The sequence below is a fragment of the Cyanistes caeruleus genome, chromosome Z, assembly GCF_971803275.1.
Source record: "Cyanistes caeruleus chromosome Z, bCyaCae1.hap1.1, whole genome shotgun sequence".
NCBI lineage: Eukaryota > Metazoa > Chordata > Aves > Passeriformes > Paridae > Cyanistes > Cyanistes caeruleus.
The window spans coordinates 79,331,283-79,357,186 of NC_141732.1; the positions used below are offsets into that span (position 1 = coordinate 79,331,283).

The following is a 25,904-nucleotide window of genomic DNA, read 5'->3' on the forward strand; positions in this document are numbered from 1 at the left end:
TTAAAACACAGCAGGAGTAAGTAGCCAGGACCTGTCTTCTCAGGGGCACATTATTTATGTACATCAAAGTGACCATCTAAAACACTATGGCAGAAACGCCACCTGGCACGCCCTTTCCACATCATTGATAGGAAAAGTTTATCACATTTCAGCCTCTGATTTTCAACATTTCCAGACAGCCCATTTGGATGCAGTGACTTCTATCAAGAAGCTGTTCTGACCAGAACTAACACAGCAGCCCTCAAACAAGTATTCCCCCAACACACTGTCTATAAATGCAACATAGACACAGCAGCCAGCAAAATGTCATACAGAGGCACTGAGTGGCTCACCCAAACTTCTAAAGAGGCCAACAGCAGATGTCACCTTAACTTCATCCCAGCAACTTCCCTCACCAGCAAAACAATACAAGATGGAGAATATTAAGTTTCCACCTGGCATTCCCCTTCTACTTTTCCTTGTTCTCAGTCAAACAGAGTTATGAAAATAAAGTGTTCCAACATCCATAAAAAATGGCTTGAAGTACTGTAACAGCCTTGTAGTTATGACATAAAAGAGAAACTGTGTTAAAAGATAATACTAGTATTCATGAATTTACAGACAACTTCACGTTGCATTCTTCTGTAGATAGCTGCATAAGCTTGATAGCAATGCCAGTTCCTTTATTTCAGATGCAGGCAGTAAGCATGATGCTCGATTCCATAATCACAATGCAAATGAGTAAAATAATCCTTTACACTGAGATTAGGGAAACAGCATGTATTGCAAAATACTGTCTATTACTCTGCCTGCTGCCTTCTGTGCATTCCTGCAAGTTAATCAAGGTGAAATGTGCAGTCAGTCACGCCTTGACACAGCTAACATTTCACACAAAAAAATTTCACAAACCAGCACTTTGTTACAAAATGGATTTCATTTTACTAAGAGACATAGCCTGGCTTCAACACCATAGTCATCAAAATTTTAAATTAACACCCACATTAAAAATGCTTGCAAGTATGAAAAATATACATAGTTTTGTCCATCAATGTAAAAATATTACATAGGCTTTAGAAAGAAAACTTGCAAATAGTGAGGTTTACAGGAGTATCTAAACAATAGCTTTTACAACATTTTACTTCTAAACCTGATTCTACTTTCCTTTCAAGGCAACAACAACCATGTATATGAAAACACACCTGGCAGGGCCTAAAGGGGCTCCAGGAGAGCTGCCCAGGGACTGGGGACAAGGCCTTTGCAGGGCCAGCACCCAGGCAATGGCTTGCCAGTGCCAGAGGGCAGGCCCAGCTGGGATATTGGCAAGGAATTGCTGGCTGGGAGGGTGGGCAGGCCCTGGCACAGGGTGCCCAGAGCAGCTGGGGCTGACCCTGGATCCCTGGAAGTGTCCAAGGATGGGGCTTGGAGCAGCCTGGACTAGTGAAAGGTCTCCCTGCCCACGGGGGTGAAGCTTCAAGGTCCCATCCAAACCAAAGCTATGATTCTGTACCCATCCTCCTCCTCGGTTTACAAATAAAGAGTGGACATTCATTATCATCAACAAACTTTATGGAGATGTATGCCTAAGAACATTTATAATCATGGTGCAAGGCAGACACTGCTTCCAATAAACCCTTATCAGGATATTTTCTTTTGGTTTTCAAGCATATCACAGAAGACTGCAGCCTCGTTATTAATATGCTTTTCACATCACTCAATCAAGATTAGACATTCAAGTTGTGTCATGTAGATGCTGTTTTCTCTTAAGAGAAGTTCTTTACAGCTGCACAGCCCAATAAAAAAAGCTTTTTTAACACAAAAACAAAGCCATTTTAGTTTTAACATTACTCCATGATCACAAAGTAGTTTGACAGAACTCTAAGGAAGGAAAACAGACTGGATAATTCAAGCACTTCTATATTCCAGAAATATTTTTCTCCCTGAAATTCATACTTGAAGGTTATAAGAAGTTTTATAGGGTTTTTTTTGTTTCTTACAGTTAAACTCTAGCAACCATGATTCATCAGGAGGAACACTGTTCTAAAGCATTAAGCCGTAGGTGTATCTGGAATGGCATTAATTTCCCAGGGAGGTTGATGTTAAGGAGCCCAGGAAATGCTGGCATGCCATTGAAATTAAGGGGCAGGAGTGTTTCAAAGCAAGGTAAGGGATCAAACATCTCCCCATTTAAGAGCTCTGTGACTCTCTACACTCCCCTGCAATATTAACGGTCACGCTACATACCTCTCTTTATATATCTATATCTATATATTTCTATCTCAATGCAAGGTAACAGAAAATGTCTGTTTAATTCTTGATGTATGCCTACAATAAGCAGCAACAGCTGTGGCTTTCAGAACAAGCACTGCTCAGGCAGCCAGCTGGACGCTTGCACTGCAGATGCAATCCAGCCTACTCAGATGTACTGGTCAGCTTGCCCCTAAGAGCTCTGCTTCAGCCCCATTGGCTTCCACGCAATCTCCAAAGTGTCTGAATGCTCTGTACAGAAGGGACACACCAAGGACAGGTTCCACAAATCCTCACTCCTCACTTTAATCCCTTTCATGGACGTTCGACAAAGCAGTACATTTGTGACATCTTTTGCAGCAGATTTGCGTCTGTGCTGACTTACAGCAGGCTATAAATGGGTAATGATGGTAAGGAATAACAACCTGTGTCCTGGGATGGTTGAAGACCTCTCTGCTGAGGGAAAATGTTTTCTCAAAGTGATATAACCGTAGATAAAGAAATATAAGCCACTGGGAAAAATGAAGATGCCATTATTGAAATCTGTGTCAGTAGTACAGGACAGCAAAAGCAGCTCTAAAGAAAAACACAGTCAGTGCAAACCATAATCACCAGATCCTCAGAATTATGGAGATTTTCCTCTACACACACTCTAGCCTGGCTGCTAAATTAGGAATTAGCTCCAAAGTTACATTCACTTAATAACAGCAAAAATCCTAAGTTAAACAAACACAAATATTTAAGACATTCAAAACAAAGCTTGGCCCTTTCATTTCAGCCTCTTTTTTTAGAGTACCCTAAACCACATTATCTCCTTCCTCTCTCAAGCACTGCATCTCAGCACAATCAGTTAATTGTTAATGATTTTACATACAAAAAACTTTTATGCTGTTTCTTTAAACCCCCATGATGTAGAATAGTGACTGTGAACCTATGGAGAACAAAGGAATTTCATACATATACAAGGTAACAGCACATTATCACACGTCATTAGGAGTATTTTATCAACATTTATGCTATTTAATGCATTCAATTTAAATGCAGCCTAAGGATCAATACAGCACCAACAGCAACTTCTCAATATCTATTCTGTCCACCATCTTAAGTTTAACCCAGACCATCACGTGGAATTTGATTTCTACCTCAAAAACATAAACTGGTCAGCATATACAATAAAATTATATTAACAGAGATAAAACAGTGCTTGGCAGTGAGTTTGAGGAGGACACATGAAAACAGCTCTCAGCATTTTCTTGTTAGCAATTTAGCAGCAAGCACTGCTTCACCTGGTAAATGTGAGGCCATCACCTACACTGTCTTTCCAGACTGGAAAAATAAAGCAAGAGAAGTGAAAAGATACCGGTCGGGTATGAACAAGAGATCCAATATACAAAAAGAATGAGACTTCAACTTCTGTATTTTAATAAGGTATCCAAACAACATTTTTCTTCCCGTTTGAATCGTGTGACTTCAGAACTGGGTGTGCAAGAGCAAAAAAGTAAAAGTGGGATCCACTTCCAGCATTTATAAACATGATTTTCCAGTAAATTTTGTGCATTCTCTCCTGCCAGAAAGGATATATTAGCACACTTCCATCTCTTCTCAACCAAATGAGCTCTTTTCCACAATGGCCATGAAACTGAACACAAATGCCACAGATTAATTTTAGAAAAGGCAGAGCCATTTGCCTATAAAGAGCCTTCTTTTTAGCCCCATAAAGTTGACACTAACAAATTACTTCAAAACGTGGTTAAGCATGAACTATGAGACTGATGCTGTCACAAAAATTGGAGATCTGTTTCTGAGACTGCATGCACTCCACATTATTTGTTTCCACTTTAGAGTCAGGACACCAGCAGAAACACAGGGGACCAAAGAACACCAAAAAACAGTATGTAACTGATCCTCTTATCTACAGTATTTTGTTGAGACTCAAGCAAAGCTTCAAGCCAAATCTTGGTGAGTTCAGAATCTGTTGGGAGCTGGAATCATTTTCTCACAGATGGCTCTCAGAAGGAGCTGTAGTCCCCCACTTCTGGGCCAATTCTGTTCAAAAATGTGTTTACTCGTCATCTCTGGCCTCCACACCAGACTGATGACTCTGTTCCACATCCGCCTGTGCCTGAGTAATTCCTTCAACATTTACTGGGCTGCTCTGGAGAGAGGAGTATGGATAAAGGTATGAGCCAGGTTTAAAAACACATCTGTGAACAGCAGCTCTGGAAATGGTATCTCAAAACTGACTACAACTCACAACTAGACAAAATAGAGTTGTGCTCTCCACATCTCAGTCACTCCCTAATACTCCAGAAACCAGTATTTTACAGAAATCAATAAACATTATTAGCTAATAAAAGCTTAATTACATGGTCTGGAAGGGTAAGACTTGGACCAGACATTGTCACCAATATCTTGCAAACTAGCAAATATGGTTACAGCTACATCTAAATCCTTTAACAAAAGACTTCCAGAAGACCTTATGTTCTAGAAGGCAGGTTTCTTAGAGTCTGGTTTCTTTCACGACAGCCTCTCAGTGATAAACCTTGGGTCCCAGCTTCACAGGATTTTTACTGTGAAGATCCAGAGGACGCCAGGGATAGTCCTAACAAATATCAAAATGCTGCTTTGCCCTGGAAAGAAAAAAAAAATGCTGCTTCTGCTTGCTTCCCTCAACAAACACGGTTTAAGAAGAACTCTGGCCTCCTGCCTTTAGTCAGCCCTTAACAAACTACTAAAATAAATTCCACTCTCAAAATGGCCCAAGTGGCCTTTTATAAAGCAGGTAGAGATGACATACTACAGGAAACTGCTATCAACAAGAGAGCAGCAAACAGCACTGCCATAAAAACATTCAGTAGGTTAATCTATAAAGCAGCCATTTCAGATCACACCTAAAGGTCAATTCAAAAAATCTACTGCAGGTGGGGGAATCTCTCTCATCTTTGGTCAAAAGCAAGATTTGGTTGTCTGAGAAAAAATTTAAGCCTCTAAAATCAAGTGCCTGGTATTCAAGCAGGCACATTCAAATGCATCCTCAGATGCAATAAGAAAAAAGGAGAAATTCAGCCATGGCCTTGCAGACATGAGGCAGACAATTACATTCCAAAAATTACCTAGAGCTTTCCCACAACAGGCCATGAATTATTATCAGGCAGATACTGGACAATTAGAGAAACTCCAGGCTAACAGATTCATCTCACAGGCACTCATTTACAAATAAGATGAATGGGAATATCAAAAGATATGTCTTCAGTTTTTTTTTTTTTAAAACTAGTGGCACCTCTTGAGTGATGAAAGGGGAGCCTTGCAGCTGGCCTGAAACACAGTTCCCTTTTCCCTCCATATTTCCTGCATTACATTTATCTATGGACCCCAGTTTCTTGTCAATTTTAAAGCTATTCAGGAACCTAACGCCCTGAGGGAGACAATCAATACTTATGGATATCTAGATAAGCGATTACAGAGCTTTGGGAGAGACAGATAACTCCACCTCAAGACTGGTGAGGAAGAAATAAAAGAAAAAGAGTCATCACTGGCACAAAGTTTACACCGGGGCTTTAGCTAAACCCTTTGAGACACCTTGGAATGAGGGCTGAGAATGGGTGAGGACCCCGAGCAAGAAAACGTGTAAATATAAACACATTTAAGGGGGGAAAAAATACCCCAACAACACAAGGCTCACTTACAAAAAAATAAGCCAACAATTCCTAAACCTAAAACTGAGACAGAGCCCTGTTGTCCTCAGACAAAGAAACTCAGTTCTTCCCACTATATTTTTATAAGTGAGCTGCTCAGCTGCACTTACCAGCGTTAGTGCTGGAAGAAGCCTCAGCATGGGAAATTCTCTGGCGATTGCAGCACATTTCCCACTGCAGGTCACACTAGCACCAACTCTTCCTGCCCACTAAAGCGCAACTCAGAGCGGCTCCTATTTAACCGGCTTTTATCCCTCCTATAACAAAGTCCAGGTGGGGTGGGGGGAAGCGGCCTGCACGCGGAATTCCCACGAAGAATTCCACTTCTGCAGGTGTGGATGCTGCTGAAGGACAACCTCCGCCTCCCACACAAAGAGAGCAGCGGATTGTTCAGGAAATGGGAGGAAAAGCACCAACTATGCAGTCAGCTCTTTGTGTACACTCCTTAACAAAATGAAAGGACACGCACGCACACACCCACTTCGACAAGTCTGCTACAGAGTCTTCCGCCACAATATGAAAAATAATGAACCCAAGATAAAACCAGTCTGAAAAGCAGCGCTGGGTTTCACGCTGGGCAGGCACAGCTTTCCCGGCTGGAAAGCGCTCCATGGATTTCCACAGATTCCACAACTATCAGCATTTTTAACAGCCCGGTGGTTATTCACCGCCCTCTCTTCAGCTGCACGGAGCGCGGGGCCCAGCAGGAGCCTTTCGAGCCCTGTGGCCGCTCGGCAGCGCCGAGATGGCTTTTAAAATGTCGGGAGGAGCGGGAAGAACCTCCCCGGCGGCAGCAGCAGCAGCACAGCCCGCGCGGCGGGGTCGGGGATCGGGGCACTAACACGGAGGGTCTCCCCAGGCAGACCCCACCGACCCCCGGGAAGTCGGAGCGGGCCCCGCTCCTTCCCTCCCTCCCTCTCACCCCGGGGATGGCGCAGGCCCCCCAGCACCGACATCTTGCCCCCGCCGCCACCTCTCTTCCCTCCTTCCTCCTCACCCGCAGCTCCTCGAAATCCGCCATTTTCTACCCGCCGCCGCCGGGCGCCGCCGCCACCATCATCGTGCACCCGGAGCGCGCTCCCGGCACGTGACGGGGAGGGCGGTCCGGCGGGAAGGGCGGCAGGGAGGGGCGGGGGGACCTGAGGGGAAGCTGGGCTAGGGTGGTGCGGACACATCGGGAGCCTTGAGGGGAAAGTCTGCTAGAGAGGTAGAGACAGCGCGGGAACCCTGAGGGAAACCGGCCAGGGATGGCACAGACACACCAGCAACCTGAGGGGAAACTGGGCTAGGGTGGTACGGACACACCAGGAACCCTGAGGGGAAACCGGCCATGGATGGCACAGACACACCGGCAACTCTGAGAGGAAACCGGCCGGCGGTGGTACAGACTGGGAATTGTAAGGGAAAGCCAGTCCAGCTGTGTACACACACCCGTAGGTACCAGCCCCAATTACCCGGTGCTCCTACAGCAGCTCTGGGGTGCAAAGAATTCAAGTGGCCCTGGAAATGATCCTGGGGGACCACAGAATCACAAAATAAAAATGATCTCTGGAGATCACCCACACCAAACCCCTAACAAGGCAGAATCACACAGAGCAGGTCACACAGGAACTCCAGGTGGGTTTGGAATGTCTCACAGATGGAGATCCCTCGACCTCCCTGGACTCCCTCTACCAGAGCTGTGCCATCTTCAACATAAAGAAGTTCTTCCTCATGCTGAGGTGAAACTTTTTGTATTTTAGTTTTGGCCATTTCTCCTTATTTGGTTGCTGGACACCAGCGAAAAGAGTTCAGTACCATTCTCTGGACACCCCTTTGAGATGTTTATCTGCATTGAAATCCCCTCTCAGTCTCCTGTAGGCTAAACATGCCCAGATGTTGCAGTCGCTTATCACAAGAGAAACTCCAGACATCTCATCATCCTTGTGCCCTCCACTGGACATTCCACTTGTACTGAGGAGCCCAGAACTGGACACACCTGCCATAATTCCTCCCCTCCAGGATGAACGCACCACTTGAATTGTTCTATTAAAAACCAACCAACCAAAAATAAAAAAGAAAAACTAAGCAAACCAGCAAATCACAGAATAAAAGAAATAAAACATATTCCAGTTTGCAGTTGAAGTGGATTAAATAGAAAGCTTATGATTTTACAGCCCAGTTTATCCACCCAATCAAGAGCACTCATAATTTGTATTATAATGATGATGCAGCACGTTTTATTAATAAAAAATGAAGAGAAAATGTCACCAGCAGTAAGCTTCAAAAACTGGATAATGGGTTTCCTGCTGCAAGAGAAATGTTGAGACATTTACAGAAAAATAAACAGCAAGGTGCAGCTGAGAATACTGTTTTCAGAATCAGCCAGAGATCATTACCTAGTCACAATAATTACCTACTCACAATATTCAGTTTAATCGGCAACTTGGCTGTAAAACCAAACAACCGATTTATTGCAATAAAAAATAGCAAAGATTCAGCCAACAAACAGGCGAGCAGCCAACACAACCCAAACAAGAAGATGAAGAGACACTGGAAAAGAGGCCTGAAATGCAAAACATATTTGCTCATATCAACCAAAAGGCAGCTAGTTTTGCATGATCAAGATATCCAGAGCAGCAACTGCAATGGTAACTTATAGTAAGGGCAGGAGACAGGCCACCTTGGCAGCAGGCTCTGCGAGTAGGGATGCTGGCAGGCAGTTTTGGGAACAAATAGCTGAGCTTTTCTAGAGGATACCGATCCCTGCCATGCACACTAGCCATGGGCACTTAATGCTGCTACAAGAGCTGGACACCAAGGAACTCAATAATTAACATCATTAGCTGTAATTTTGCAGCAGCTTTCTGAGACAGCCTTTCCTTTTTATTTACTAATTACTCCAGGATAAACCCATTAATGTGCCAAAGTTTTCCACTGCAGGCACAGATACCTAGTCCTCTGCACTAATGGCTTCTGTGTTTGGCGTTATGACACCCCTTTCCCTAAAGATTTAAACATAAGGAGTTCATTAATTTCAAACTCCTTCTGTTAGTCAAAACCAGGAATCGACAGGCTAATAAAACATGCCATCTGCCACACCACTGCCTGAGTTCAGCTCCTAAGTCCAACAAATGCTTATTTTTCCCTCCAATTCAATACCAGACTAAAGGGGCAAGCTGCAGGTTAGACTCTCTTAGATCATTAAAGCATGACCAGACCAAAGCCTTCTTTTGTTCTTTTAACAAACCCTCAAGTGTTCCTTCCTTCAAGCACTCCAGGAAGGACATTAGTGTTCAAGCTCACATCAGAGCCAGGCAGTTCTTTTCTAGTGTACACTCACATCTCACTTCATAACCACATCTTTCAACCTTTCCATTCATCTTATCCCCAGTATCTGCAGGGATAAGAGCAAACACTATTTCTCTACAACTCACATGCATAAGATAGGAGTTTACATAGTAGCTGTCCCTAATATTTTATGGAAGTGTTCTTTTATAATAGGTTGTTTTCCTCAATCTTTCCCTTTCTACTATGTATCTCTGGGGACCTAGCCTCAAAAAAAAAAAAATAAAAAAATAAAAAAAGAGGACTTTTGGTCCTCCTCAATTTTTCTTAGAGCACAGGCCATTTTCTCTCCCATTCCATTATCTCCACAGAAAAATTTCTTTCCAATATCCCTCTCCTGTTTTTCCAGTAACTAGAATTAATCTCCCCTTTTGCTCTAGTTCTTCAAAATCCTGATGTTTTATCACAACTTCTCACACAAACTTCAACTCCAGGCTTAGACTCCACAGCTACCAACTCACCTTTGCTAAATTTCAACATTTCCAATATTTCTCTTTCCATCAAACTCTTAAGAAACCTACCTCAAATGTCAGACTTTCTTCCGGGATCCAAAACTTCTGCCTCTTCTTTGACCTCCATCTTCGATGCCCCTTTCTTCTTCTCCTCTTTCTTCTCTCTAAACCTGCTGCTGCGTTGCCTGAAGCATTTCCCAGGCTCTTCCCTTGAGCATTTTCCGAATTTTCAGTTTTGGTGTTAAAACTCGGCCCAGCACCAGCCATTGGAGGAGACCTTCCCCAAGGCAGCCAGGGCATACTCCTATCTCCCAGAAAATCACAGAATTAGTCACCCGGGGTTTTGTCTTCCCCAGCAGGCTCTAATTAGGGTAAGGAACTAGCCTATAGGTGCTAAGCAACCTGCCGCCTAAATGGAGGCTTGTTAGGGAAAAAAAAAAAACAAACATCTGGTTTCAACCTTTTCTAGTAATCTTTCTAGTGCTATGCACAGTATGTCCATACAAGCACTGCCTGTTCCCACAGCTGTGTTAACTACGGAAAGATATCCAAACATCCAAATAAACCCTCCCAGCCTTCCACAAACGCTGCAGTTAAAAAAAAAAAAAAAAAAAAAAAGAAAGAAAAAATTCAAACAAACCCAAACAAACAAGAAAAGTCCAAAACAACAAACAAAACCACTCTACAGCTGCTCGCAGGATTGCAACAATTGCTCTTATCAGCATCATACCTCATCAAACCCCTCCTGTGCTGCTTAACCAGCTGTTAATACACTACAGACTGTGAACTGCAGGCAGGGATGGGGCTGGGGTGACTGGGTCAAAAGTAGATTTGTTTTGTATGTGCTGTGTTTAAAGAAAAGAATTTTAAGAGGTCAGCCTTAGGCTTCTCCATCATCTCTTGTACCCCACAGTCATATATTTTTTAAAGTAACATTATAAGTGAATGGCAAAAGTACTTACGTGGTAGTCAGTGCCTACAGCCCTCTTGTGTGAGGTCTAGAGCTGTCAAAGCACAGAGGCTGAAAAACACCCTTAATCATACTGCTGGAAAAAAAAATGTGGGCTCTACCCATATGACAAAATACTCTAAGTTGGATGCTCTGGTTGGACAAGGCTTGGAGTAGCCTGGTCTTGTGGAAGGTGTCCCTGTCCGAGGCAAGGCATTGGAACTAGAAGGTCTTTAAGGTCCCTCCAACCCAAATTCCCCTGTGGTTCTCTGATTCTGCTTATTGGAAAGAAATAATTTATGTGCCTGCACTGTTATCTGCATTTTCTATGCAGCTGTTTGATAAAACAGAGTTTGGGTGGGACATAATCTTCTGACACGGTGATACTGTTTTGTTTTGCATTTTTTTTTCTTCTATATGTTCTCTATATTATCACACATATACTTGTAGCTCTCTAGTCTGCTGTTTCAGTAGCTGTCTTCCCAGTACTTTTCCATGGCCTTTCCCTAACCAGAAAGACAAAACAATTCTAAAGCTCCAAGGCCAGAGGGTACAAGGCCCCTATCCTATCTTGTTTTCCCCGGGAACCATGGCCAAGGACAACTCTTGGAGATACATTCTCATGGAAAAAGTACAGCCAGTGCTGAGGGGGGGGCTCCAGAGAAGGGGCTTGACCTGGTGGGGAATCACATCACCTCTTGTCCTCCTAACTGGTGCTTTTTATCAATTATGCTAATTTCCTAAAGCCTATAAAAATGTACTGATCTCTATGGGGGTGGGCTTTTGTAGATATCTTTCCATAACTGCTCCTGAAGGCAGTTATAAAAGATCCTCTTTTATATTACCTCCATACTAAAATTATCTCAGGTTTCATTTCCAGGTTGGGAAAAAAGCAACAAAGGCACATGATGAATATAGTTATACATAACTACATGGACAATAGATATATTAAAGTTTAGAAAAATCCAAATTAGAAACCTAACATGTGTATATATATATTCTAATCAGTTTTGATAATGAAATACTAATTTTGCCTGCCCATCCTAACACACTGCAATGATACACCTATATTTTGGTAATAAGACCAACAGCAAAATATTTAAATTTTGTTATAGAGTTGCTTATTTGATTATCCTTATTTTTATTAAATTCTGCCTATTGACATAGGCCTAGATTTTACAGACTTGAACACAGCCTCCCTGACTATGGGTGAGCATTTGCCTCTATGGACAGTTTTTGTGAAAATTACCCTCAATTTTTGTTCAAAGGATTTGAAGAGTCTCTTTATCCATCAAAACTATAGGAAACCACATGTTAAGTTAGCTTTACTCCTTTAACAGTAACGATGGGAAACTCTCCAGTCAAGCATAGCCCAGAACCCAGGCTGCTTTCCCAAGTGATGAACTTGGGATTCTAACTTCAATTACAGGAATTTCTCTTTCAGAGCCATAAAAAAGAGGCCCACAATAATGGAAAAACAAATGCTGTTACCCACTGTGTTACCACATTAAGGCCACAAAATTAAGCACACGGTCTAGTAAAGTTAGTTAGAGAAATATTAATCTGATCTGCTTTGAAAAAACTCCATGTTTTATGGGACAAATGTAACAAAAAAATATGTGTATTAAACTGCATCCTTGACACAATGAATATATATTACATTTGCAGCAGTACTACCTGAGCTGTGAACACACACTGATGCCTGTGTTGGCATATACCAGATTGGGAAAGTTCTGGAAAAGGGCTGGGGAAACATTCCAGAGTGAGAACAGAGTGGCACCAAAAGGACAAAGCCATATCGGAGCATTGGTGGTTATACCGAGGAGTATTTTTGGAAGAAGGTCTGGATGTCTGGAAAAAATATGTCTTTGAGGATGAGAGAATGAGATGCTCAGCAAGTGTAGTAGAGAATCCCAAAATGTTTTGGGTTGGAAGGGACCTTAAAACTCATCCAGTTCCACCCCCCTGCTGTGGTCAGGGACACCTTCCATTAGACCAAGTTGTGTTGCATGATCATTACCCCATCCAAGAACCGAGCAGCTGCTGGATTTGGGAGCAGGGATGATAATAAAAGCCCTTCCTACAAAGTCATCGTGTGTCCATCAATTCCTCTTTCCACTGTGTGAGAAAAGCACAGGATTCCTCATAAAAGAGGAGTTTTAGTAGAGGTCCTGAGCTTTAGGTTTTGTCTTGCCTGATCATAGGTTCTCCTCCAGCTGGACTGAAGCTGGACCGCGTCCAACAGGCACAATTCACCTCTCTGATAACTCACACCTTGAACCCCAGGAAGCTGCAACCAGGCAGCTGAGTTGTGCTCCAAGAGAGAGCTTCTCACAGCCCTGTGTCATCGTGGTGGTCGCCATTTTAATGCCCACTGGCACATCCTTGATGCCAAGGGCAAACTGCGCTCTGCTGCTTTTCAGGCACATCTCAGCTGTGTGGGTGAGCTGGGCTGCGCTCATTTGGGCTGTTTAGGCTTGATTTGGCTTGCTCGGGGTGGGGTTTGGTTAAACTGGCATGGTTTGGGTTGGATTGGCATGGTTGAGGTTGCCTTGGGTCATTTTGGATTGTTTAGGGACGGGACCGCTCCATCCCCTCAGCCCGAGCCCCTCGCCCAACCGGCCCCCACCCCGCGCCACCCAGGCGACCTCGGCGCCCATTGGCCAGAAACACCTTCCGCCCACGCTTTTCTACTCGTGATTGGACAGAACTTCAGTCAATCTTTCACCTTCCGACGTTCCGATTGGCTGCGCTGGGGAGGCGGGGCGCGCCTGTCCCCCTCGGGGGTCGGAGGTGTGCGGGTCCGGGCTCTCGGTGGGTTATTCCCGGCTGCGTTCCCGGTAACATTCCCGGTAACATTCCCGGTGGCGTCCCTTGCCGTCATGGAGCTCTCCTCCCAGGCTCTGAGAACCACCCACCAGGCGAGGGAAGCGGTGAGAACCGCCGGAACGGGCGGTGCGCGTCTCGGTTGCGCGTCGGGTTGCCATATCAACCGGGGGGGCGCTCTGCGCATGCGCGGGGGTTGGTGCTGTTATGGCGGTTGGGACGGGGGGAGGGCGGGCGTGCATCGCCCACAGCTTCTCTCTAAATGGTTCTGGAGCAGTAGGCACGGCCAAAGGGGACAATCCATATTTCTTTCTCGTCTCGCTCTTGTTTCAAAAAGTTGAGCCTGTACTGCCCTAGCCCTGGTAGTGTGCCAGGTTGGGTTGGACGGGGCTTGTATCAACCTGGGGTAGTGAGAGGTGTTCCTGCCCATGGCAGGATTTGGAAATGCATGGTCTTAAGGTCATTTCCAACCCAAACCATCCTGTGATTCAATGATTCTATGGTTATTGCTCTAGAAAGCCCAGAAACAGCAAGATTTTGCTGAATTTCATAACCTGTTCTTTTGCTTCCATCTGCTGGTTAAATTGCACCAGAGGGAGAGAGGCTGCAGGGATTCTAAAAGCCTTTCTCATGAGACTGTTGGGTGCTTTGCATGCATGCACCAATCTCTCTTCCCTCTTGAGAGTGAAAAGTTCAGGATTCTTCACAAAAGAGGTGTTTGGGGAGAAGTCATGAGACTGAGCTTTAGGAGTTGTATCAACCTCTTGTAGAATCATAGAATTTTCTGGCCTGGAAGGTATCCATGAGGATCATTGTGTTTACTCCTGGCCTTGCACAGCCCCAAAACTCTTCATGTTCTTGAGAGCATTGTCAAAACACTCCTGGAGCTCTGGCAGCCTTGGGCCACTCCTTGGGGAGCCTGTTAAGTGCCCAACCACCCTCTGGAAGAAGGAGGAAGAACTTTTTCCTGATACCCAGCCTGAAACTCTGCTGACCCAGTTCCATGAAATTTCCTTGGATCGTGTCACTCATCACCAGAAAGAGGAGATTGGGGCCTGGCCCTCAGTTTCCTCTCCTCAGGAAGTGTTAATAGGATAAATATATTTACCTAGGAATGGGATCCTCTATCATGGTCTCTTTCTGAGCTTTAAAGTGAATTCAGATCTCAGCCGCTGAGAATGGAGCCTGAAAGTGTGATATTGAAACAGCATCAACATGCAGGAGGAGAGGACAAAAGGGGACCTGATTTTTAACCTCACCAGTGGGGATTTGCATGGTCTTTGTCCCAAGGATGTTGCTGGATACTAAATGCAGAAACATTTGTGGGACTGGGTATTAGAGCTCAAGAGCTCTTCCGTATCAGCTGTGCCATAGGATTTGGCTTGATGTGCTTTTGTTAAACTGGTTTCTTTCATAGCCTTTGGGCAGGATGGATTTGAGGAATAGTCTATATTTCGGGTATAGAGATGAGGTAGTCATTTATGTTCTCCAGAGGAGCAAAAGCCTCTTTTTTAAATTAGTGACTTGAAGAACCACCTGAAGCTGCCAAGAGGACTTTTTGCTTCTTGTTCCCAGCCATAAGTTCTATGGTGAGCTTGCTGTATGTCTTTAATTATGAAAGCTCATTGTAATCCTTGAAAAACTTTGGCAACTCTATTGTTTGCAGCAGCCTTGTATAATTTGGAAGAGAGAAGAGGGCAAAACGCCCTTTCTTTGTCCTGGGAAATTCTATTAAATGGCAGCCAAATTATACATTGTTTAAAACTCACCAGTTCCATTCTCTGCTTGTGTTTCTCAAAAAGTATGGTCAGCAAGCCAGACAAGAACTGAACATTCAGCCTTCTGAAAGGCCTGTCAAGATATCCAGAGGGCTATGGAGAATGGGAAGCTGTAGGAATACAGGGTTGTGGAGGGAGGAGGAAGACTAGGTGAGCCCATCAAGCCTCTCTGTCCTGGCACATGGTGCCAGCTTGATTTTGAGGAACTCCGCCTTTTCAAGTCAGCATCCTGGGATCCCAAAGACAAAGAGGGAAGGGGCTCTGCGTGTGTACTGCGATTAGTGCTTTCCCTGTGTGATTGCACAGCCACCTGGCTGCCTCTTGTCTGAATTTCTAATCAGAGATCTTTCTGAACACATCCTGACTGCCCCAGATGGATGCCTGTAGAGTGCATACACTAAAGCAGAATAGTTCTTTTTCCCAAGCTCCCCAGATGATGACTTACTCTTGTAGCTCTCTATTTTTCATCCAAACAAACATATTCATGCAGAAAATATAGGGTCAAATGATAACAAAATGTTACTGAGTTAAATTAATCTTTTAGTAGGTCCATTAATTTTGGGAAATTACACAAGAGGCTGGGTTGATTTAGTATGTAAATGCATTTTAGCAAAAAAACAAACGATTACACCTAAAGGTGCACAACTTTATTAGAGTTTAATTTAAAATGACTCAAAAAAAGGAATATGTGCCACTCTTTTGTTAAGCTAGAAATAAATAAAATAACTCCATAAGTGTTGAAGCTAATTAGGTAAGTGCTCAACTATTTAGTTTTTAAAACAAGATCACATTTAAGTGCCTTAAGGTTTTATTAATTTCATGGACCCCAAAATCCCCTATAGTAATTGAAAATTTAATTACATACTTTTCTCTGTTATTTTAAGAATGGAAGCTTATTAAACTTTAAACATTTAAACATCTATTGAAATACCAGTGGCTATAAACAACATGCAATTCTAAATACTAATTAAACAGGAAGGCTAGATCACTATAAAGCTAAACTGAATTTTAAGTAACTTTGCACTGGTAAGTACTCCTGGTTTTTTCATGCTGTGTAAGATTTGCCATTTCCTCACTAAGAGGCTCTGTGCAGTGTTAGTATCTGTCTGGACTGTGGCAGGCAGGGTTTTTTTGTGACACAAGTGCAGTGGGTCAGTCTTTAGAGGACAAACTGGAGCTCAGGACAGCAGACCACAGCAGGCAAAGAGCTCTTTTAAGGAGACAGATAAAGCTGCTGGTGGCACTGACACAGACAGAGTTCATCTGCCTCATGGAAAGAGTGTGTGCTAAAATAATGGTGAAATAAGAATGTGCTAAAATAATGGCTAAAGTAATGGTGAAATGCAGGAAAGAGATGGGTGGGACTGATCAGGCAATAATGATCAGTGTGCCACTGGTACACTTGGTAACAGTTGCATCTTGAAAGGTTCTTGATTTTTCCTTTGTTTTATAGAATATTCACAGAACTGGGCTACCAGAGCTATCTCGGGTTTGTATTTCAGGTCCAACCTAATTCAACTCATTGTGAGTCAATCACAATAACTAATAATAACTAATAGCTCATTATCAGCTTACTTAATTTTCTTTGGACATATGTCTGACTTCTCAAAATCGGCCATTGCTGTTTGCATTCTTCTTAGAAAAGGTTAAAGAGAGAATTAACCTCTCCGTCTAAATTCTCTTCTCATTTTTACATGGGGCTCTTTTGGGATATAAAGGTTCATTTTTCCTTCTGTTTGGTCAGCACAACCAGAAGAACATGCTATGTCAAGGTTGAAGAAGGCAGCTCACATGTAGACACAATGTTATCCTACCCCAAAAGCAACTCTATACTTAAATTGAGATGCTGCCAATCACTGTATCACTGTTTATACTAGAACTTAAAATGCTTTAGGGATAGCAGAAGTAACAAAAGGGGATGAACAGCAGCAGATGACATGCCAGAACACAAATTCTTTTCAAGGAAAGTTCCAAGCATGGATCGTGAACCCTGTCAGTCCAACAGGCAGAGGCAATTCTTCTCTTGTCAGAATATCCATGTTTATTACATGAAACACTTGATGTGTTTGTCTGCTGTGGCAGCCACTCTGCATACTGTGTTTTAAATATTCAGAGGTAGCTGTAACCTTGCCCTTTGATATGTTAGCAAACACAACAGTTAATCTTTCTCAGCCAAAAACCCTCAGGAGCAGTTGCATTTCAAAGGACATACAGGTGGGATTCTCAGCAAGTGATGAATCCAGCTTCCTTTTTGCTCATCCAGATGTTTTTTGGAAGATTCATGTCATCTGGGAGAAATGGTAAAAAGGGCAATAATTCAAAATCTTCTTTTCAAGCACCATACTATCAAAAGATTCATCTCAGAGTGTGTGTGTTCTCTCTTTCCTCATGGCATTTCTCAGAATTGGTTCATTTCTTGTTGCAGCACCTCCCAGGAACCAGTCTGCTTCATTCAAGAGTTACCAATCTATAAAACATTTACACAGCACTCCTTTTTCTCCAAAACAGTCCAGAAAAATTATCTTTGTACCACCACTGAAGTGATAATGTAACTTCCTTTTGGAAAAACTTTCCCAGGAGGCTATCAAGGGTAGTAAAGGTAGAAAGGGGAAATGTTGGTATTTTTTCCCCCTTTTCCCCAGCCAGTTTTAGCCTTCATTCTAGAAAAACAGAATGAAGATTCTATGAATCTTTTTTGCAATATGTGAAATGCCAATACACTTTGACTCTGCTGGAAGCGTTAAGCGGAAACCCCAGCTCTTCCTTAGTCGTGACACTAGATGTCCCCACAACTGAAGCAAACATCCCAGGAAATACCTGCTGGACTGGGATACTTTTCCCCAGTTCTACCCAGTACTTTTTACAGGCTGGCAGATTTTATTTTGAAATAAAAAAGTGGCTGATGGTGCTATGTCAAGTGTTGAAATTAGGAGTGGAATGCCATGTGATACCCAGCACTGTGTACAGAGCAGAGGGAGGTCTATCCTAGCAAAGGAAGGGTGCATAAAGAGTTCAATTGGTTTTGCACCACCCAAAAAACGCCTTTGATTTTTGGAATCAATAATTCTCTGCTATCAGAAGTTTGTTATGATTGCTCTCTCTTCCAGGAGACGGGAAAGAATACAGTAATGATCTTCATGTGTGTATATTTCTTTAGCACGTCTTGTGGGGTTTAAAAGCATCAGCCTTGGTCGATAGTATTCCTTGGCATCTTTGTGTGCCAGGCACAGGCAGAGAGCAGCCCAAGTCCTTGATACAGATGGTAGGGCTCTGTTTCAGTATGAAGGGGACAGGAATCTGTGTTTGTCACCCACAGGCAGCACACTTGAGCTGGGCTTTTTCTTGGGGGCGGATGCGGGCGCTACTTGTTTGGTGGGATAGAAGGGAGGGAAACTGGGGGTGGAAGCAGGAGCCTGTGTAGCTTCACTGTGCAGTGTGATCTGTGCTGTGCAAGCAATAGAAATTGCTTCTCTTTCCCCATCTGTTAAGTGCCACTCCTTCATGTTCACACTGGGTCCTCACAAATAATCACAGAATCAAAGGAAAGACAGGATACCTCAAGTTGGAGGGGACCCATGAGGATCATCAAGTCCAAATCCCAACACGTCCCATCCTGAAAGAGAAGTGAAGTCATTAATTTGCCTAAATGTGTGTTTGGCCATACCTGCTTTCTCTGTGGTCAAGTTCCAAGTTTCAAGTGCCAGTGAGACAGACCAAAGGCAATGTGCTGATTTCTAGAGATTTCGTTGTAGCAACTTCTGTTATGACCTGAAAATCTCAGAAGTTTTCTGCAGACATTGAGCATATATGGCATGTTTCATCAGAGTAAGTTTTTATTCCATCATCTTGCATGATTCTTCTTCCACTGCCCCTTATCCTCTACTTGATATTGCATCTGATAATCTCTCAGATGAAGCTTCACTGAGTGAAGACAAGGATGTTTTATGCTGCCTTATTTTTATTGCTGAACCATTTGTGAATGACTTTGGGTTCTCCAATCTGTCCAAGACATCCATGGGACTGACTCCATATTGACATTTCTTCACGCTGAGTCCTGATTTTGGTCAGTCCTATGTTAAAATTGTGCAAGTTTCATGTTACCACAATCCACTAATTCTTCCAGTGTCTGTGTTAAATTTGCTGTGTTTATACATCAAAGCCTATGAAGTGGGAGGTGTTACAGCTGGTCTTTGTAGTCGAGTCGTGCAGATCCCAGACCTGTTCACCAGCCCCACTTCTCCAGGCAGAGAGCAGGTTTCTGGTTGCAAGGGAAGGACACAACCAGGATGGAACACAAGGTTTCCTTGCACTGTCCCTGCAGCACTGATGTCTGCAAGAGTCCTGCCCTGAAATTCACAGCAGTCTGAACATGTTGGGACCCATAACCATAGTAAGGGAAGTAAGTTATTTGTTCAACCCTAAAGTAATTTCCTCTTCTCTAGGAAGAGGTTTCTACCCATCCAGTAGCCCTAATAATGTGCAAGAAAAATTAGATTGAAAGCCACTTTCCTTGTGTTTATTAACAGTGAGTTGTTTTACAGTTCTTACATGCTGTTGTGTTAATTTGTTTGTTTCCAGAGGCTACATTTAGATGCTGTTTACAGCAATAAAGAGAATATTACATTTGATCTAGAGTTCTATCTTAATTCACAGGAGGAGATGCGAACAGAAGCTCGTCGGAAAAATCTCCTCATTCTAATTTTGCATTATTTAATCAAGGAAGGGTATGTGTTTTAAATAATAGTGCTCTACCCTTGTGGGATTGTGTGTATCTGACCTGGTACTGCCTCACCTTTCTGTCCTCTATTGGCTGAATGGACAGTGTGGCCTTTGGGTTGAAGAGAGAAGTGACAAACTACTATGAGGTATCCTCGCAGTTTGCTTTGCTAACTTGTTTCAGTTTCTGAAAAAAAAAAAAAAATCTATAAAATTTAAAAATACTTTAGATGAACCAGCAAGGCGTATTAAAATTGAGTTTCTACTTCTATAAAAATAGGGTTGTGGACAAGTTAAAGTTACCCTATGCTTACTACTGCTGTTGTTTGCTTTTTCGCTCAGAAATCAGAGAAAGATAATGACTCTCGGTTTTTTTATCTTTGTTTGTTTTGTTTTTAAATTGCCAGATATGTTGATGCTGCAAATGCTTTGGAGCAAGAGACAAAATTAGGTTTACGTGGCTTTGAAGTTTGTGACAACATTGATCTTGAGACAATTTTGATGGAATATGAAAGCTACTATTTTGTAAAGTTTCAAAAGTATCCTAAAATTACCAAAAAGGTCCTGGAGACTGGTATGTGGCTCTGTTCAAAAAGAAAGCTTTTGTTTCCAAAGTCTAAAATCTGCTATGCTCACAGCTCTTGTCATGTATGTCAGCATTTAATATTCCAACCCTTACAGTTGCAGATCTCTAGTTCTAGCACACAAAGCACCAGAATTGAGAGATGTGGCTTTGGCCCCTTCTGCTTTTCCATCTTTCTTTATATAAAGGAACTAGAAAGTGGCATTTTTCTGTATATTGAAAGCTGCTTTGGTATTGGAAAAGGTCAGCTAAGTACAAAGCACTATGGCAAAGATATATTTATCCATTTGCTTCTCATGGGGAGAGAATAGTAAATAAGTGATTCAGAAAAGTCAAATCAGAGCATTCTGTTATGACCCTGAGAAGCAGAATGGTTTTGTACTTGAGCACAAAATATAACTTGGAGATGCCATAAGAACAAACATATGAGAATAAGTGATGAAGAGCTTGAAGGATATAGGTTTTCATTAGACATTAGGAAAAAATTCTTCACTGAAAGGGTTGTCAAAGCCTGGCACGGACTGCTCAAGGTGAAGCAACATCCCTGAAAGTGTTCAAAACACGGGGATGTGGCACTCAGGGATGTGCGTCAGTGGTGGCCACTGCAGGGGTGGGGGAGTGATTGGACTGGATGGTCTTTGACATGTTTTCCAGTTTAAATAGTTTAGTGATTATTTGCTTGGAAAAGGCATGTACATCTAGAAAGAACATTGGATGTATTGGATGTATTGTCAATGTAAAGAGAAAGAACAGCCCTGCAGGACAAGACAAAAAAAGACTTGTTATGAGTTGAGAATGAAAATGTATTACAATAATATATTATAAAAAATGTATTTTTTTCACATCATAGTAAAACTGAACACTAGTCAAAGCTGTATCCATGGTATAAGTAAAAAATAATTCCCCAAAACACACTCTTGGTTTTCATTATGCATTCTTTGGTCAGTAAAATGGGCATGGAATAGTCTGCTGTTACCTAAACTCAGATTAGTGACCATGCTGGCAGGGAGGCATCATCCTTCTTCCCTAAAGGATAAGCAGCCTCTTTTCCCGCACTGCACGCAGGTTGTACCATGCCCTAAATTGTGCCCGTGGCCAGATTGGATGTCTAAACAAAATCTTTGGTATGGTGCTTCTTCCTGCTGAATTCTTTGCAGCACTCTTGGCAAGTCCTACAAGTAACAAGTTGATCGTTTCCATGCTGAGTTCCAGTTGGAAGTGTTGCAGGTACACCCACGAGATTACAGGTTGTTCCATGGGCTCTGCTGCCCCTAAACACACCATGTTCCCAAGCTCCTCAGGGAAAGGGTTTTTTGGGAAAGTGTGTCAGAATCCTGAGCATTGTACAGAGAACACTGAAAGGAGATTTGTTTTGAACAACCAGGGGCATGCTGGTAGCATATAAACCCTTGGTTTTATGAGTTCACATCTGGGCTTTGCAAGTTTGACGTTTTGTGGGAAAAAAGCTCTCCTTTGACAGACATTGTTTCAAATTATATAAATGCAAAAGATAACATAGTTTGATAACCACTATTGCGATGTGACATTTATTCTGTCTTGTTATGTTGAATTTGATTCCTCTTCATATTTCCCAATTCAGCAATGATAAAATTATTAGCATTAAATAAGCATTCTGTGCGATATATTAAATTATTGTACTTAATCTAATTTCTGGTAGTGTCCACTTTACTGTGAACATGACACTGGTTTTAAAATATAAACAGAGAAACCAAAGATTGAATGAGCTAAAATGTAAAAAGATTGAAGCAAAACCACTCTCACCAACACCAGTTTGTTTTCAATACATTTTTGCAAGCTTGCAGTGCTTATACTCACACTGCTCCTGTTTATGCATTCTTGTTTCCAAGGTCATTTTTGTGTGCTTAAAATATTTTTAAAGGGAAAAAAAAGGTTCAAATTGCCCTCTTTTATATCCTTAATTATTTTCCATTTTAATATTAATTTTGCCACAGCAGAAAATAAACAGCTGAGAAGTGGAGGAAGAACAAGAAGGTGAGAGATATGTGTGGGGTGTTTTTCTGGGCAGAAAATTTTCCTACTAAAAGCAAATATGCGCAGTGATTAAGATAATGTTGTGATACCAGAGGAGTACCAAAACCTAAAGCCATGCTCCTGACTGTGTGGTGCATTTTTCTCTATGTGTTAGAGGAAACTAAAGACTTATTTCCCAAATGAAGAGGCAGATAATTTACAGAGCTTCTGCAGTGTGGATAAAGTGGGGTGGGGTGTTTGAAAAAGTAAGCATTGAACTCTGCTGTGATTGAAATGAGCACCAAAACTTCAGTTAGCCTAAAACTGCATTATTTGAAAACTTTGGGTTTTAATATTTCGGTATTTTGAAGTAAAAAAAAAAAAAAAAAAAAAAAAAAAAAAAGTAATGGAAGTCTTGCATTATTTTTCTTAATTCTAGGACAGCAACTTCTTCTCAGAATGTACCAAGGGTCAAAAAACAGACAGTGCAACAACCAGTGTCAAAAACTTCACCTGGGAGTACAGCAAAACCTAAATCCTCCACCAAGGAGAGCACCAGACAGGTTTAAACATGTTTTATCTTGGCAGCAGTAATGTGATTTTGTTTGGGGAATCTGTAAGCAGCAAGAGGATGGGAGTTACACAATTAATAATTGTGCAACTAGTGGATTTTACTAATTATGTCACTTAAGGATTATAGGTACAAGACTTAGAAGAGAATTTCTGGCACTGAGTTTGGGGGCAGTCATAAGCAAAAATCAGAGGAAAAGGAGGCATATAATCCAACCTATACTGAAAGAAATCAGAGTTTTTCCATTAATAACAATATATTCATCCTCTAGTGGCAGAAAGCAAAACAAACAAATAAAGAAGTAAGTCTGGTATAAATTGTAAGCATCTTCACAGTGCATAAGTTCTTTGAGACTGAGGGAGTAATTTGGCTCTCTAATGTTCAGGTTGAGAGTCTCATTTTGGTGAGATTGCTGTGAAATCTACTTTATTATCATCCCTTTACAGGGGGTGTAGCAGGAACAGCTGGTTGGTGGGCAAGCACTGTGTTTATTATAGTTTTTTTTAAGGGCCTGGCTATATTTCTACATCAAGAGGAACTCTTCTCTGGCCTATTGCTACTCTTAAAAATACCCCAAAACATTGCCTTTTGAATTTTACACCAATAACTGCTGTGAAGTGAATACATAATCCTAAAACAGCTCCTCATTTCTGAGCTGACATGCTGTGCCTGTCATTTCCATGTTCATAAGAGTTGCTTCTTACATAAAATGCAGTTTTCTGTTCGGTACATGGAATAATTTCACTGCTGAGCTCCGGAGCCATGGCTTTCACTGCTGTCACCGGTCAACTGAAGCCTAATTAAGTGTACAGTGGTGTTTAAATGATCAATATTTCTCTTGGAACTTCATCTGGACCTGTGTGAAGAGATGGAATGATACCTATAATGTAATATCTTCAATCCATTTATTTGTCAACACATCTGTTTTAAAAGGCATTTTTCTTTAGAATAGTGATGGTGCAGATACTCTGGATCAATCCAATTTTGGCTTAACCATCTCAGGAATCAGCAAAACTGCAGGAGACAGCTCTCACCCAAGAAAGGTTGGTGGAAACCTGGTATGTGGTTTATCAGAGGAAAATGTATGTGGAAAAAAATAAAATAAAATGGAGGTTTTCAAAAATATCAAATAGTATGGCTTTTTTGTCTGTTTTCAAAAATATTAAATGCTAGGGTTTTTTTGTCTATTTTTACATAAAATGTTTCTTTATAGTCAGCTGAAGAGTCAATTTTATACTTTTGTATAAAAAGTTTTATAATTCTTTCCATAGGAGGCACTTTTTGCATTAAATACTATTTCAAACATATTCAGAGGGGAATATTTATTTTTTTTTAAACCCGGTGGTAAATAACTATGACTGAAGAGAAATTTTGAATTTCTGAATGAGGTAATGAAAGTCTTTGCAGTTAAATGATTGAATTGACTGAGATGTGTTTTATCCCCATTGCTAGCATGGCTTTTGGGGTCAATTTTTTGCCATAATTAGGACTGTAGATGCAGTAAGGCTGTAATTGCTAGCAAAATTTGCTCCAGTGTATTTTTAAGAGTAGTGCTACCACCGTGGTAAAGCCTACAGCAACATTTTTTTCTCCTTTTCTCCTTTAGGGCCAAATAATTGACTTCCACAAGATGATTCAGGATGCTGTCAGAGTGCCACCAGATGGAATTCCCTTAAACAGCATTAATTGTGATCCAGATCCTTCAGTAAGTGTTTCTGTTCATATTTTCATCCTGTCAATATGAACTTGAGTTTTGCACAACCAGGAACAAAATAAAATACTGCAACAATGTTGTTTTTGTTCCCAAGTGCTAAAAGCAGCCTTGATTTTTTGAGAGGTGTATTCCTCCTTGTAGGGACACTCATACCTGATAGTGGTCCAATTTGATGACAGTTGTTTATTCTGAGCATGAAACCAGGCAACAAATAAAAATGAGACCTTTTAAAAAAAAAAAAAATAAATTGCAGACACCTGCAGAACTCCTGGTGGTGAAATCCTGGTTGCTTTCAGCTCAGTATGTCTCCAGCATTTGCCTCAGCTGAGACAAAAACAGAATTTCAATGGTTGAGATAAATTTTCTGTAAACACTCCAGACACAAGCAAGTACTTCTCAGATAGTGCATCCAGCTTTTGTAGTGATTGTCTGCCTAGCAACTTGCTACACAGGAAGAAACTATCCAAAAAGAGAATATGACAGAACAGTGACCTACAGTTACATTTTTCATTCCTCTTAATATATGTAGGGCATATTTAAAAGTCTAAGTGCAGTAAGAGAGCTCATTTTAATGTTGATTTGGGTTAGAGTGTGTCTTACTTTCTGAAAACATGATTTACTTCAAAATTTTTATTATTTCACATTTTTCTGCAGCTTTAAAAGTTGATATTACGACAATGTATCAGTTTTATAAAAAGTAGTTAATAGTTTGTCTAAAAATACTTGCAGTCTGAAAAGAACTCATGTTTTTCTCTTTTAGGAACGATTGTTGAAACCTCTTAGTGCTTTTATTGGCATGACTGGTGAGATGAGGGAGCTTGCAATGGTTGTAAGCAAAGTAAGAGCAGATCTCCATGTTGGTTGCAGAGAAATGTTGGTTATCTTTGTCATCTTGGAATGCTGTTTGTTTCTTTTTACTGTCACTGATAGAACTTACTCTCGAATGTGTAAGTTATTTTTCTCTCCATGTAGCTCTCCAACAAGTCATTTCTTTACGTGTAATTATGTTTCTTTCTGATGCACTTCTGTGGGAAGAAATAATTAAGACCGTTCCTTTCTAATGGGGAACAGGTAATTT

The 25,904-nt window shown here is 41.7% G+C and overlaps 2 protein-coding genes and 1 long non-coding RNA gene across 49 annotated transcripts in view; 2 read left to right on the top strand and 1 right to left on the bottom strand.

The window, feature by feature from the left end:
• PIAS2 (protein inhibitor of activated STAT 2) overlaps positions 1 to 13,640 on the bottom strand; it is a 34,430-nt gene extending 20,790 nt beyond the window's left edge. For 7 of the 32 annotated variants that reach the window (XR_015280239.1, XR_015280244.1, XR_015280240.1 and 4 more), the window contains exons 1-2: positions 13,375 to 13,569; positions 9,767 to 10,001 (exon numbers count right to left, since the gene is read on the bottom strand). Coding sequence is in view for 9 of the 32 variants with exons in the window: in XM_086867453.1 (XP_086723579.1) it covers positions 9,767 to 10,001; positions 13,375 to 13,505 (366 nt within the window). In the remaining 23 variants the exon portion in view is untranslated. Of the gene's footprint in view, positions 1 to 6,915; positions 7,081 to 9,766; positions 10,543 to 12,840; positions 13,308 to 13,374 lie in introns of those variants that run through there. The other 25 variants (XR_015280253.1, XR_015280259.1, XR_015280256.1 and 22 more) reach the window with 9 other exon arrangements.
• LOC147648618 (uncharacterized) lies at positions 7,052 to 8,020 on the top strand. Its single transcript, XR_015280263.1, has 2 exons — positions 7,052 to 7,639; positions 7,769 to 8,020. It is a non-coding gene; the product is annotated as an uncharacterized LOC147648618 (long non-coding RNA).
• Positions 13,386 to 25,904, top strand: part of KATNAL2 (katanin catalytic subunit A1 like 2) — a 28,733-nt gene continuing 16,214 nt past the window's right edge. The window contains exons 1-8 of one of the 16 annotated variants that reach the window (XM_023944108.2): positions 13,386 to 13,579; positions 19,904 to 19,974; positions 20,374 to 20,540; positions 22,523 to 22,562; positions 22,981 to 23,104; positions 24,060 to 24,155; positions 24,719 to 24,817; positions 25,587 to 25,664. In XM_023944108.2, coding sequence (XP_023799876.1) covers positions 13,529 to 13,579; positions 19,904 to 19,974; positions 20,374 to 20,540; positions 22,523 to 22,562; positions 22,981 to 23,104; positions 24,060 to 24,155; positions 24,719 to 24,817; positions 25,587 to 25,664 — 726 coding nt within the window. In that variant the 5' untranslated portion in view covers positions 13,386 to 13,528. Of the gene's footprint in view, positions 19,650 to 19,828; positions 19,975 to 20,373; positions 20,541 to 22,522; positions 22,563 to 22,980; positions 23,105 to 24,059; positions 24,156 to 24,718; positions 24,818 to 25,586; positions 25,665 to 25,904 lie in introns of all 16 variants that reach the window. The other 15 variants (XR_015280261.1, XM_023944109.2, XM_086867456.1 and 12 more) reach the window with 15 other exon arrangements.